At 36.6% G+C, this 15,000-nt stretch overlaps 1 protein-coding gene across 2 annotated transcripts; it reads right to left on the reverse strand.

The window, feature by feature from the left end:
- Positions 1 to 900: 900 nt before the first annotated feature.
- LOC135197993 (serine protease HTRA3-like) lies at positions 901 to 14,030 on the reverse strand. 2 transcript variants are annotated; one of them, XM_064225316.1, is made up of 5 exons: positions 13,860 to 14,030; positions 8,803 to 8,868; positions 4,573 to 4,684; positions 2,840 to 2,999; positions 901 to 2,189 (listed from the first exon to the last, which is right to left on the reverse strand). In XM_064225316.1, exons 1-5 carry the CDS (start codon positions 13,880 to 13,882, stop codon positions 1,978 to 1,980), a joined length of 573 nt encoding a protein of 190 aa, XP_064081386.1. In that variant the 5' UTR covers positions 13,883 to 14,030; the 3' UTR covers positions 901 to 1,977. The 2 variants fall into 2 exon arrangements, with proteins under 2 accessions (XP_064081386.1, XP_064081387.1); XM_064225317.1 differs by lacking the exon at positions 13,860 to 14,030 and adding an exon at positions 10,270 to 10,358.
- Positions 14,031 to 15,000: the final 970 nt, after the last annotated feature.

Below are 15,000 nucleotides of genomic sequence, written 5' to 3' on the forward strand. Positions count from 1 at the left end.
AGAGTGTGTGTGTGCGTGTGTGTGCGAGGGGGAGAAAGAGGAGAGAGAAATACACAGTTAAATATGAGATTTAATGTGGAATTAAAACTTGAAGATCAATTATATTTTCAAGCTGACTTCTTGACAGAAATTATATATATATATATATATATATATATATATATAATATATCATATGGCTCTAGGAAAAATTAAAAGGAAATATCGAAAAAATGCAAAATGGGCTACTGTTTGCATACAGTGTAGCATAATAAGCCAGTCCCTCCCCAAAATTCAGCGCCAGGAAGTATAGGATCAGAGGCCTAGAATGACAAGGACTCACATCTAAAGACTACAGTGGGTAAATTACCGGATTTATGCCGCTCACGTTATCAGCACAGCTATTAATAGGCTGAAGAACACCTGATTTCACACGATCAATGTCATACTACACCCTCGGGTACTTGCATCTGTTGTATCTCTAGAATATAGGTAGCCTAGACTATGTGGCCTGTCTCAGATCTGATGACAAAAGATTGTTCCGGACTAACAATACTTATCTCCCACTACTTAACTTTTTTCTTGGCGATTGAGCATTGCAGATAAACAGTTGTTGAAAGGATGTAATCATCGTGAGATTCAGAAGTTTCACGAGAATCTGATGGCTGATACTAGATGGGGAAACTATATATATATATATATATATATATATATATATATATATATATATATATATTATATACACGTTTGATCTTCAGTCGTGTCCCTCTTCCTCTATCATTGGCAACGATTGACGTTGCGAGAAATTGTATTTCTCGTCATTTACTATTATTGTTCATTTGGTTATCGAATATAGTAGAAATAGAACCTTTCAGAGTAATTCGAAAAAAGAACAATAAAAGTTTATGTTAATGAAACAAACTGAGATGGAAATGTGTATTTTCGCAAGCTACATAGACAGAGTGTATTTTTTTTATACAAGGCTATATATTACAATTTTTCAAATGTTATAAACAGTAATCCTTACGTCAAAATCCACATAACTTCCTGTTTGCCTGGTTTTATACATATATAAAAAGGAAAATATGATACCTGATATTTACTAATAGTCATATTCAAATCGAGATTACTTCGCCCTAAAAAAGATTAAATGGTCCTTGCTCCTTACGCTTTTCTGCTGAAGGGGAGACTTTTGACACATGAAAATCTCCCCCCGCCACTTTTTTTCATGACGTAAAGGCTATCTTCTTAGCCGATAGTTCGCGCTACAGTCGATTATTCATACATTTAAATAATTGCTTTTAGAACATGAAATAATGGTTGCACTCTCCTCTCCCACTTCGATTGTACTGGTGAGTCTAGCGTTTGGTCGAGGATATTCTCTAGACTTATAATAGAAGTCTTTGTGAGATGGGTATTCGTCATTAATTATTGATTCGAGTTGTCCAAAATATGTTTTTCATATGTATTTGAAAAGATGCATGTAACGAATGCACGTAACAAAAGATTTTAAGACTTTATGTTGCTCTACCTGTGACCTAAAGGAGAATGTTTTCGCCATAAGGCTGAAAATGAGTCTGGTGTTTGCTTGAGGAAAGTTTCTGGACTAAAAAGAAAAAAAAGAAAAAAAATCTGATTTCTATTGTCCTAAATATGTTTTTTAATATTCGAAAAGATGCATGTAACAAAAGAGTCTAAGATTTTACGCTGAGTTATCTGTGACCAAAAGGAAAATGCTTTTGCACGAATGCTGGAAAAGTGAGACATATAACATCTCTAATCAGTAAAGAAGAGCATCGAAAACGAGTCCTCTTTTGAATTCTCGCCTCGCGGTTTTGAATTGTCTTGTCGCGGTTTTCAATTTCCTCGTGATATTTTTTAATTTCCTCTTGGCAGATCTGAATTTCCTCCTCCAGGTTTTGAATTCCTTCCTCGCATTTCTGAACCACCGCCTCCTCCTCTTCCTAGCGGGAGCCGAAAGAACAACCATGAACCTCCCTTAATACTCGACGCCTCTGAGCACGCCCTTCAGCATGAGCCTCTTCCCGACGAGGGCCTCCGCTTTGAGGCTGCCCTTCTTGGGCGGCTGGGCCACCTTGACCCTGCGGCGGTGTTGGTCGTCGTCGTCTTCGAAGTCGAGGACGTCCCTCACCAGGTTCCTCTTGAAGGCCGACTCGACGACGTTCTCGCTCTGCACGCAGCGACCGATGGCTGGAAGGCAAAGCGAAAGAGACGCTCAGATTAAGTGTTCTTGTTTCAGTATCCCGATAGTATACCGTCAGTGTACATCACAAGGTGCACTACAGGCGTTGCTACACCTTGTTTGCAGCGTCTCTTTAAAAGGCATGCTGCAAACTATATTTACCAATAAGGGACCTTTCTTGATAAATATTGCAATTTTCTTTCGTTTCCACAGACGAATATTGAGAGAGAGAGAGAGAGAGAGAGAGAGAGAGAGAGAGAGAGAGAGAGAGAGAGAAGAGTTGAGATTTAGAAGAGAGAGAGAAAGGAGAAGGAATTTATGATTTATGAATGAATTTGATTATTAAAATTCGGCAGTAAAATCAAGCACTTGGACGCTTTAAGCCATTCAGTGCTTGAGCAAGTAACAAGAAGAATTGGAGCGGTTAGACAGCAAGATGAAGAGCTCCAGTTAATTAAGGAAACGAAGTACAAGGATAAAAGAAATTACGGTCAGCGAGGTAGGACAGCAAGGTTGTAGAAATGAGGCGGGAATGGAGGTAAAGTAAAAGGCAGAAAAGTTATGTGCAGCTATGGGCCTAAGGGACGCCGCAACCATCCTCACGTCACCAGTGACGTCACTGAGCCTAAAAACTCACGAGATGGAGGAGCTCACTTACCGTTGAAGAGATAATCATCGCAGATATTAGACCCAGTATCGGATCCTGTGCCACGAGGGTTAAAGAGGTATGGGCATTCCCGGGCATCCTTAATGCATGTCAGACCATACCCACACTTGCCGTAGGCATTCCAGGGTCCGCCACATTCCTCATTCAAGTCCTGCGAGGGAGGGATGGGATTGTTAAGTCCTTTTTGTCTTAAAGGATTCGCAGGGTCAGGTTATTGGGTAGCTTAGGTCAAGGTCACTACTTACCCAAAGGTATATTTAATGGAAGAAATGCAACCTGTTATATATATATATATATATATATATATATATATATATATATATATATATTTGTGTGTGTGTGTGTGTGTGTGTGTGTGTGTGTAGAAAGGAAGTATAAATATGAATGAAAATTAAATAAACAAGACAGAATTGATTAAGATGTGTTACGTACTGTGTCATGAATATATATATATATATATATATATATATATATATATATATATATATAATATATATTAAAGGCTGAGATCAGGATATTCAAAGATAGTTTGGTCATGTGGGAAGACTGGCAGAGGTTGTGTTGGTGAAGTGTATATAGGAATATAGAATTTAGGTGAAAGGCCAAGCGTTGGGAACTATGAGGTCATTTAGAGCTGAAAGGGAAATTGACAATATGAAGGTTTGAAAGGTGTAACAGGAAGAAAATCTGGCGATTGCACAATGAAACGCATATTAGAAGAGGGTGGAGGGGCAGATCGAAGAAAGAGAATGTGAATGGAGGTACTTACAGTAAAGGGAATGAAAGGGGTTGCAGCTAGGGGCCGAAGGGACTCTGCAAAGAACCTTAATTAATGCCCACAGTGCACCACGTAAAGTGCACTGACGGCACTAACACCCCAACTCCAGAGGGTGAAGTGTAGTATATAATTCAGGTGTTTGAAGGCAGGAGAGGAAAGAAGGACTTTAATGTGCAAGAAGTGTCGAAGAGCTGTTAAAAAAGTTAAGTGCCATATTTTACTTTAACCAGACCACTGAGCCAGCTCTCCTGGGGTTGGCCCGAAGGATTAGTTATTTTTATGTGGCTAGGAACCAGTTGGTTAACTAGCAAAGGGATCTACAGCTTATTGTAAGATCCGAACCACATTATATCGAGAAATTAATTTCTAATCACCAGAAACAAATTCCCCTTATTCCAGGTAGGCAGAGCGGAGAATCGAACTCGAGACTACCGAAGCGCTTGGTATATTTGGAAGTAGACAGGTTTCATGCACGATTCTGCTTATCGGTAATGAATGTTGCACTACTTTTTATTTATCTATTTATTTATTTATTTGCTCTAGAACTACCCAATGTTATGAGAAACTGTTTTGCTAAATTTGAGAAAACTCACAAATATGGGCACTGTTATCTGTATGTATGTATGTATGTATGTATGTATGTATGTATGTATGTATGTATGTATGTATGTATGTATGTATGTATGTATTGATAGATGATTGAATGTATTTATATATGTATTTAAGTTCAGTAACCTGTCTATACCCACATATGTTGCCCCTTGTCAAAAAATGAACAAGACTGAGGGAAAGATGAACCTCTACAGGAAACTGACATATGATTTTTTTTTTTTTTTTTTTGTGTCCTTTTCAAGTATGAGTCTATGAAATCCATTACGATAAAAAGGGGCTTTAAGACTAAAAAAAGTGATTGCAGGCAAGTTCGAGTCATGCAGATAAAGAATACCTTTGCGCAGACTTCGCAACAGTTGCAAACGTCCCATGTGATGCCTCGATGACACTCGCCAATCGCTGTACAGTGACTAGGTTCACAGTGACCACATTGCAGTGCATCTGGTCTGAAAGAGAAATGAATTGTTAAAAATCTGGTGGGGAGAGAGAGAGAGAGAATTTGACTGGGTACGAAAATTCCTTAATGGCTACGAAGTAGGTCTGGACCAGAAAGTCATATAACTGATTACAAAATCTTTGATGTCAAAGGAGGAAGAATAAATTCAAATTAGGCGGTTAGGGGAGCAGAGTATGAGACGAAATACCGAAGGATATCGGCGAGAGAGAGACGAGAGAGAGAGAGAGAGAGAGAGAGAGAGAGAGAGAGAGAGAGAGAGAGAGAGACTGGTTACGCAAGGCGCTCATGGCTACGAAGTAAGTTTAGTCTAAAAAGTGGACTAACTGATTAAAAATCTGGGGTAACGGAGGACATAAATATTAGAAGAGAGAGGGGGAGAGAGTTGTTATACAAGGCGCTCATGGCTACGATGTATGTAGATAGGTCTAGACTCCAAGACCAAATACTCAATGCAGTATTGAGTGGACTGAGAGAATTTAAGTGACCCTTAAGTAGAAGTGAAGGTTAGATAATTAGTCTCTAAAGACGTTTCAGGCTAGAGAGGTTTCCAGATAATTTGAACAAAGAATTAGCGTCCAGAATAAACAGCGAGTTCAAAGGAAATCGGTCAAGGTGTCAAGATGATGAGGACGTAAGACCCTTGAGTTGTGTCTATGGAGATGAAATCGTATGGAGAACAAGAAAGGTCCACAAGAGATATAATCTTTTAAATAATTCTGTTACCCTGAAGTACATTGTTTTTTTTTAGAACTTACGAAAGGTTGCATTGTAAATAATACCAAAGGTTTGTATCAACGGATATATGTACAATATGTGAATAACAACGCTAGAATATTACACAGTAGTCAGTTAGCCTAGGCACAACATTTAGCAGTGTTAGACTCCCTAGAAACTTGCAGATTTCCCTCGAAAATGTCAACCGTTGGTGGGTCATTTTTGTCTCCAAATTAAGTTTATTTTAAAAAATGAACATAAATTTTTCTCCAGGAATAATTAATTCGTGTTTAGCAAATATATGTGAGAAAATGATGAAAGAATGCATGCAAACAAGGATGCATCATTAACCTAGCTAACCATCCCATCAACCTAACCTAACCTATCCTGCGACATTCCCTTGAAAAAAAAATTGGATGATATATAACTAGATTGAAGCTTTTCTTGGTCTAAATTACAACCCTCTGAAAACTGAACAGTTATGAGCACAGACAACCCGGTCATAGCAAATAACTAAGTTGAAAATGATATAGCACAGTTTTGATAAGTTCATGTGAAGAATAATTAATAGTGGTTGCACTCTAAAGACGAACTCACGTTTCATACAAAATTAGGAGAGATCATATTTACGCAGACAAAGAAATATATACAAATTCGAAATATTTGCTAATTTCTTATATTGAAAGTTCTTCTTTTGTACAGATGATAGACATTATTGTAACACAATTGTTTAAACTCTGTGCAGGAAGTGAGGAATAGGTATGATCATGCGCACTATGTTATTCTGCTGACATTTTCAAATTTGAATCAGTCGATCGTCAGTCTTTGTTTAGTGTGGTTGTATGATACGTTATCTGCGCTTGTCAGTTACTTCCACGTGGACCGTATGTTAACGTGCATTCTTTGGCAGTGTTAATGGAACTATTTTAATTGTATATGTGAATAATAATGATATGTAAATGAATAGCTTATATTGTTCTAATACTAATTGCTGCGCATGACTCCTACCAGATTTGAGTACGACTATTTGTAAGGCTTAAAAGTCTAACATAGTATTCTCCTGCAACCATCGTAGCCTATTTAAGTCCACCATGACACTAGGTAACTTTCTAACAGGTTTGCATAAATACGAGGTCGGAAATTCTGAGCAAGAGGGTTATGGTTCCAAGGGGTCGGGTGCTTTTTGGCCCAGTCTTTTGTCTCCAATCTTTTGGCGCCATTTTTTTGGCGCACAGTTATTACGGCTCTCATGCTTTTGGCCCACCACGGTTTGGCTCCAAAATTAAAATATGGGTGCGAAACCTTTATTCTGACCTAAAACATATATGTAAAAGAAAATGAAAATTATATCTAAAATCGGTAATTTAATGTATTTCGTAATTGTGGGCTAAACCCCTCTTAATATTCAGAATGCCTCATCAGCTTTCGTTTATAATACATGAATCTCGGCTTTTGAATTTTTCTGTCCATTGATAATTATCCATATAATGGGGTGGTGAACTAATTCTGCTTATATTTTTCGATGCGCTGCTTATGCGTGATTGTCAGTTGGGTCATCTCCAGCGATTGTTCGTTTGCATTTCTTTGAAGGAAAAAGACCGGGCCGTCTACCATTGCCTCTTCTCATTGGCCGTCCTACGTACTAATTAGCTTCAGACCAGTTAAGCAGTGGTTGAAGTTTCTAGAGGCAAGTCAAATGAAAGGGCGTCGATGTACCTAGTTATCCAAGTAAGGATCAGGCACGAAGCATAAGGCTGTGATCATTTTAGCTCTGAAAACAATTTCGGAATTGTTTAAATGCTTATATATATATATGTACTAAATGGAAGAAACACCCTTGCATCATTACTCCTGGTTCAGATTTTATATATATATATATATATCCTTCAGGAAGTATTTGTTTTTAACACCTTTGCCCAAACCACTAGGTCCGTCGCCTAATAAAATTCTGTCAATTACCGTTTCAGCGCTAAGTGACTTCATAGGTCCCAGCGCTCGGCCTTTGGCCTAAATTCTGTGTTCCAATTCCTATTTCTAAAGCAGATGGTAATGGTTATACATTTGTGACCGGCGAAAACCCTCATTCCAGAATATATTTTGGTATATGAAAAAATACAGAGAAGGGTGCATATAATTCAGCAGAGGTGATATAGGCCTAATTTAAGGAACTGGTAATTCTAAAGCGCTCACCATGGAGATATTGTTTATTAATTAATTTTTTTACCAAGTAACATAGAATTATATTATTGTAATACGGTAGAGATGAGATAATTTTAGAAATTTAAGAGAGGTAATAAGAAATTTACCAATGACGGTATATTTCTCAGTACCTCGGTAAATTTTTCAAATGATATCACCTCTACTGTATTATATGCAACTATTCCTGTAATATTTAGTAAAAGAAAAATAATTATATTAAGTGATATCTTTGTTTGGCCGTCTCCCTTACGCTTACCGATACTTTTGGAATCTAACTTCCACCTTATAGGCTGATCACGAGTGTTGCTTTAACGTATCAATAGTACTATCATTTTGGAAGCGCAATGAACTTCATTTCTTCTCTTGCAAAACGATGGTGCTTATTTTTACCAGTAATATGACCGACAATCATGACTTCAGTTATTGCCTATATTACTAGGCTAGTTACTTTGCGCGAGTTTAGTCGGAAATATGCCATAAATATGAGAAAATGCTTCCGTACAGCAGCCAGTGGTTTATGGCCTAAATTTCGATGAAAACAGCGAGGTTTTCAAAGTGTCACAGTTATGTTTTTGGTTTTTAAATAACAACAATGAATGGAGTTAACACAGTATACGTTTTACAGCCCCAAGAGGTTTTGTACGGCAACTGTGGTCTTGATGAACATTATAAGAATTATATTATAAATCGAGGGGGTTTGAATGTCCCCAAAGCGTAAATGCATTGCTTTTTCAGTTTTTACGTGTAAGTCACGAGATTTGTTTTCTCCTTAGAATAAAATGTGGTCACGAAAAAATGCATTACAAGGGAGACCATTAAACTAAATTCAACTGAAAAGAGGTCACAGAAGTTAGGCCTACAGTGTGTTGCATAATTCTGGGTTCCTACACGTCGTTTTGAGAGCGTTCTTGAGAAGTCGGGTAATATATTAGTATATCGAGTTTGAAAACAATTTATAACACCGAGACTTATTAAGATGTACAGTGAAGGGGTCAGTGCTACAAGAAATACGTCTCCGTGTAATGAAAGAAATGTCTGATGAACAGATAAAAAATTGTGAGGATTTGGAAAATCCGAAAAAAATTGTATCCCGTCCATTTTAAACGGAAGAAGTCACAGGAACCCTGATTTGTGTGCGTTAGGCCTATGATAAATGTGCAGTCTAGGCCTACTGACAATCGTTGATTTACGTACCTGACAGCGTTGACTGCGGCAGTGATGGTGAAGAATGTGATGGTGAGTAGACCCATCATTGTGTATCTGCAAATGAAGTTGTTTATTATTTACACTTAGCTGTCATATAGGACGGGGCTTTGCAAAACACACACAAAGTTTTTGACGTATTGTATGTTCCTTGATAATTGTAGTTTCTAGGAAAGATTGCAGAAGTCTGTGGCATTTTGAACGCATTACTTTTGCATTTGGTATCAACAAATAATCTAAATTATGACATATTCTTTTGTTTTGTATTTACAAATGATCTAAATGTTTTGTAGGAAGTTTTAGTATCACCAAGATTAAGCCTATAATATTGGACAAACTAAATTTATGACGCTGACAAAAAAGGCTTTGTGCACATCTTTCAGAAGTAGAAAAAAAGAAGCTTGTTCTTGCTGAAAAAAAACTTCAAAGGAGAAAAAAAAAAAAACAGTGATATGACTTGTCCAATCATCACACTATGTTTTTCTTCGTTTTTTATTAAAAATATTCCAATTTTCATAACATTAACTCGAGAAGTACCGTCAAGTTTGGTGATCAATCTCTTGCCACAGTAAGACCTGTTTCAACTTTGAAGAATTGTGTTTTATTTGCAAAATTATTTCTATCGGGTATTGCGTGTGGCATTTTGAATGAAAAATAATTCCCTTTAGTCTTACGTGATCTATCTACAAGTAATAATAGGTAGTATTAACTTATATTAGGCCTATCACTTTAGAAATGTACAAGCAACCATGATTTCGATTTTTGTTCCCTATCTGTGGAAACAATGAAAATATTTGTGATGAATATGATTATGATTATAATGATTATAATCCTAAATCCGCTCCCGACGTGAGGTAGAAAATTATTACCATTAATGACTAGTGTTAGTTAACTATTAGGCCTAGGTAAGAGGTGTGTATGAACATGATACTAAGACACACCTATTCTATCGTTCATTTATAAACAGAAATATAGAGAATGATCTAATTGCTGTCTTTATACACACACACACACACACACACACACACACACACACACCACACACATATATATATATATATATATATAATAATATAATAATAGTACCCGTAGGATATACTAAAATTAAAATCTATATATATATATATATATATATATGTGTGTGTGTGTGTGTGTGTGCGTATGTGTGTTAGAGAGAGAGAGTTTTGTTTGCTAATTAAGACTGATCCTAATTATAATTTAGTTATGCTAAACTGATTTTCCCATTTTCTGTTTAATACTGCCATAAATGCCAAGTTCCCGGTGCATAAATGAAATTCTTGGAAATAATTTTTTAATGAAAACGTCAAGTGCCCTTAACTTCCAGACTGTTTTAAATGCAATCAATAGAAGAAAAGCCTCCTAATATATATTAAAAGCCTATTTAATATAAGAAAAGTCCCTAACATGTAGCTATTAAAACCTTATTCCGTAACTTACGAGCGGCTCTGGGCGAGGAGTAAAAGGCGTAATGTACCGTGACAATTGAGAGGCAGAAAGAAACTGAGGTCTGTGTTCTTCCAGCGCACCTTTTTATCCCCATTCCCAAAAGCTACTGTTTTCTGACGTCACTTCAACTCTCACGATGTGGGAGTATTTCTATGCACAATAATGGGGGGCAAATGACTCCTCTCCTTTCGATCTTTCCCTTCCTTCTCTGCAATTTTTCGCGTTTTCATCTCGAGATGTCTTTCGTCAAAGGAAAGTCGTGGCTTTTTTTTTTTTTTTTTTTTTTTTTAAAGCGTGTTGTTAAGGAAGCTCTCTGAAGAAGGTGTGAAGAATATTTCCCGTAAATGAGAGCTCTTGATGTGTGAGTTTGTAAGGGTAATAAGCCCTTTTTGCTTGTGAAAAGTTATTCTCAAAATAGATACAGAATACGCTTTAAGAAAGTTCAGCCCCAATTCCAGCCATTCATAGCTTAAAGCAGTGAAAAGAGGGAGTTAGAGTGGTTGGAAAGCAAGATTTAAAAAAAGGCGTGATGCGACATCCAGCTTACTCGGGACGCGTGCAAGATTTTCCCCTCACGCATAAGATGTAAACATTATATTCCTATCTTAACGTGAAGTGGGCTTTGTAATTAATACTCATACTTAATACTACTTATACTAACAACAAGGATCAAATAAAAAGGACACACATTAAACATGTTCATATAATCTTAGTTATAACTGGAAACACAAAATAACTGAACAGAAACATAGCCTTAATTCAGTTCACTAAATAAATTAAAATTTGCTAAAATCTTCGGTCAACTAGAGTCTTGTTTCGCCTACAAAAATTAAAATTAAGCTATGTTTTATTAGAAAAATTTTCTGTTATTGTTTAACATGCACATTACTTATTTTTGACATTTTCATTCTAATAAATGAATCATAAATCTCCTAAAATTCCCGTATGTTTAACTCAATGCGAATCATCTTTTTCAGACCTTTTTAGGCTCTTCCATAGACCTTTCCTAACCCCCAACAAGAACAACAAATAAGTTTTAGGCTTACTCCCGAGTAAGCGACAAGAAAAGAGGAATGGAGGTAAAGTAAAAGGGTCAAAAGTGGGTGCAGTTACGGCCCTAGAGGACGCTGCAAACAGCCTCGAGAATGCCCACAGTGCACCGCGTGAGTCTATTTCAGTTCTAAACAAATGCCGAATTATATGTTTAGAATATATTGATCCGTTTTCACAGATACGTGTGCGGGTCACTGCAGGCATTACTTGAGGTTCTTTGCAGAGTCCCTACTACCCCAAGCTGCAACCCCTTTCATTCCTTTTACTGTACGTCCTTTCATATTATATCTCCTCCATCTTACTTTCCCAACAATTGTTTCACCGTGCAACTGCGAGATTTTCCTCCTATTAAACCTTTCAGATCTTTTTACCGTCAATTTCCGTTTCAGCGTCGAATGACCTCATAGGTCCCAGCGCTTGGGCTTCTGCCTAAAGTCCATTCTACTCTATTCTTTCCTTATAACTGGTCTCTTCTTTCTTTGTGTATTTATCATTACCTTCTGTTAGTTTTTTAAAATTAGCACCATATTCTTTGGAAGCTTGAATCTCAAGTCGGTGGCAACTGCGGCGGGTTTTTTCCATTATTCATCTTCTGAATATTTAGTAATATAATAATAACAATCCTTGTTTATATACTTCGTACATCTTCCAAGATGTACTTTTTGAAATGTACATCGCCAAAATATTTTTATTATTGCATACGATAGAAGTACTTCTCCAGTCACCCGCTAAAATCTATATACGACGGGGAAAAAAAAATTGAAGAGAAAGACGTAACCCTCCTCCTTCTTGGATACCCCCACCCCCACAAAAAAAAAGGGGGGCGCATTTCTGCAACAAGAGATTCCCTTCCATCCCCCAACCCTACACCCACACTCCCATTGTGTGCTATTGTCGAAGAGTCACCTGGGTTGAACACCTGTCATCTGCAACCTCCTCCCCCTCCTCCTCCTCCTCCTTCAGTTCACTAACGCCCTCGCACAGCTACTGAAAGTCATACTCCATACTCTCTCTCTCTCTCTCTCTCTCTCTCTCTCTCTCTCTCTCCCTCTCTCTCTCTCTCTATTTTCTGAGGGTTAGGATGCGAAAATGGCAACTGTCATGGAGCTGGCAGGAGATCGAAGGTATTATCATTATTTTTATTTCTGTGAATTATAATTATTATTTCTTTGAATTATTATTATTATTATTATTATTATTATTATTATTATTATTATTATTATTATTATTATTATTATTATTATTCAGAATATAAACCGCTATTCATATGGAACAAGCCCACCATATGAATAGCGGTTTATATTCTGAGTAATAATAATAATAATAATAATAATAATAATGAGAAAGAATTAACAGACGGTAATGAGAAACACAGAAAGAAAAGATCGCTTATTGAAAGAGAAAACAATGAATGAATAAATTATGGTCGCGTGCAAGGAAGATTCCAATATAGAGTGATTGACCTAATTTCAAACATTATCGGTCAAAAAGTGAAAAATGATTAAATATAATAGTGAGATATTATACAGATATGCCCCGTAAAAAAAGCGTAAATTTCATTTTCAGAATAAAAAAAAAAATAGTAGATATATACTCGTAGATACTCTACGTAAAAACAAACTAAATTTAATTTTCAGAGTAGAAAATGAGTAAATATATAGATAAGCCACGTAAAAAACAGTAAATTTCATTTTCAAAATAGAAAATTAGTAAGCATACAGATACACTACGTAAAAACTGTACATTTCATTTTCAAAATAGAAAGTGAGCTAATATATAGATACATCACTTAGGAAAGGAATGTCAATTTAATTTTCAGAATAGAACGTGAGTTAATATATACCTATAGATATACGTCACGTAAAAAACTGTCAATTTCATTTTCAGAACTTTACCCTTGACACTTCCTGGACTAATACATTTTCAAGACCTCAGTAAATGACATGTACAAACTGTTAATAATCACTCAAACAAAAAATTAATAATCACTCAAAACAATGGCCTAAATCATTTTTTTAAATATGTAGCAGCATTACCGTACAGCCTAAATAGTTATTTTTCAAAAAATACGTAACAGCATCACCCAAACCAATAGCTTAAATTTTTTTTTCACTAAATATGCAACAGCATCCCCAAAACATTGGACTTAATAGCTATTATGTTTTTAAAAATACAACAGCATCCTTAAGGCAGTACCCTAAATGACTTTTTTTTAAATTAAAATGCGCAAGAGCAACGCTCACAAAATACAAAAAAAAAACGTAAATTCAAAATATGCAACAATATTCCCCCAAACAGTAGCCTAAATATCTAGTTTTTCTTATTTAATATGCAACAACATTCCCAAAACAACCTAAGTAATCAACAGAACCCCCCAAACCAATAGCCTAAATTGCTATTGTTTATACATTATATATGTATATATATATATATATATATAAATATTATATATATATAGATATATATATATTATATATATATATATAATGAAATATATATATATATATATATATATATATATTTCTCACCTGATGCATCTTGCGATCGTCATCGTAGATGTTTGTCGGGGGATGATTTTTAGCTGGAACGGAAAACGACTCGTCGACTTGCTTCTTCTTCTTCCTCTCCGCCTCCTACCGTTTTTGGTCCTGGAAAGTAAAACCTGCTGCCGTGGGAGCCGCCGAGAACCTACTGGCGGAAAAGCGAAGGTCTCCTTCGGCGTAAGGTGACTTACGGATTTTATAAGGAGCTTAATTCAAAGCCCCTTCCTACCTACCTTCCTTCCTTCCCCCTCCCATGGTGTTCCGTCTGCCTCCTGTAACCCTGAGGGGCTCACCGGTGATATTTTCGAGAGCCCTCAACACGAGAGGCATCGTGGGAAGTTGAAGAGTAAGGAAAATAAGGTACTCGGTTGCCACAAAGGATTGTTTGTTGCTTAATGGTTTCTTGTTGAAGAATCGCGGCTTTAATTTGCCAGTTGAAATGGCCTTTGTATTGCAGGTCATGTTCAGGTCACTGGAAGCAGGTCTATGCAGATAAGGCCTACTTTTGCATCGAGCAGTGTCAATATAGGTTTCATCTGACGTTTTCGTTGTCAAGCGTTGCTCAATTCAGCTTCTGTTCCAAGAACACTACAACGCCTTCTTCAAAAGAGATCTTGGCCCAGGAGTGGGAGCTGTCTTGGCCAGACTCACCGAGGATGAAGTAGACATACCGGGAAATTTTTAATTCTGGAAAAAATAAAAATCGTCCATTTGCCACACTCCGCTTCAGGTCGTCAGGATTCAAATCACTTTTAGCATAGAATATGTGCAGACACATTTATCCTTGTTCTCTTTATAAAAAGAAAAAAGAATTCCAAAGCTGCTGTTTGTCTCCACGGAAAAGGAAGTGTATAGTGGTCATTAGATAAGAGAAATTTCTTTCCCATTGAAATATAAAAATGCGCTAGCGTAAAAATTGTTGAAAGAAGTAATTAATTGTAACAAATTGCAAAATAGTGGCCTTGTGTTCCCTATTTATTTATTTGTCCGTGAACGTATTTCCTTTTCAGCGCATCATATGTCAGCGCTTTCCCTTTGGGCCAAATTTGCAATTCCATTCCGTTCCAGAATTCTATTTAAAGAAACAGACAGCCACCCATATCAGTGATTATGGCATGCTTTCATA

The sequence above is a fragment of the Macrobrachium nipponense genome, chromosome 21 (assembly GCF_015104395.2).
Source record: "Macrobrachium nipponense isolate FS-2020 chromosome 21, ASM1510439v2, whole genome shotgun sequence".
NCBI classification, from domain to species: Eukaryota; Metazoa; Arthropoda; class Malacostraca; order Decapoda; family Palaemonidae; genus Macrobrachium; species Macrobrachium nipponense.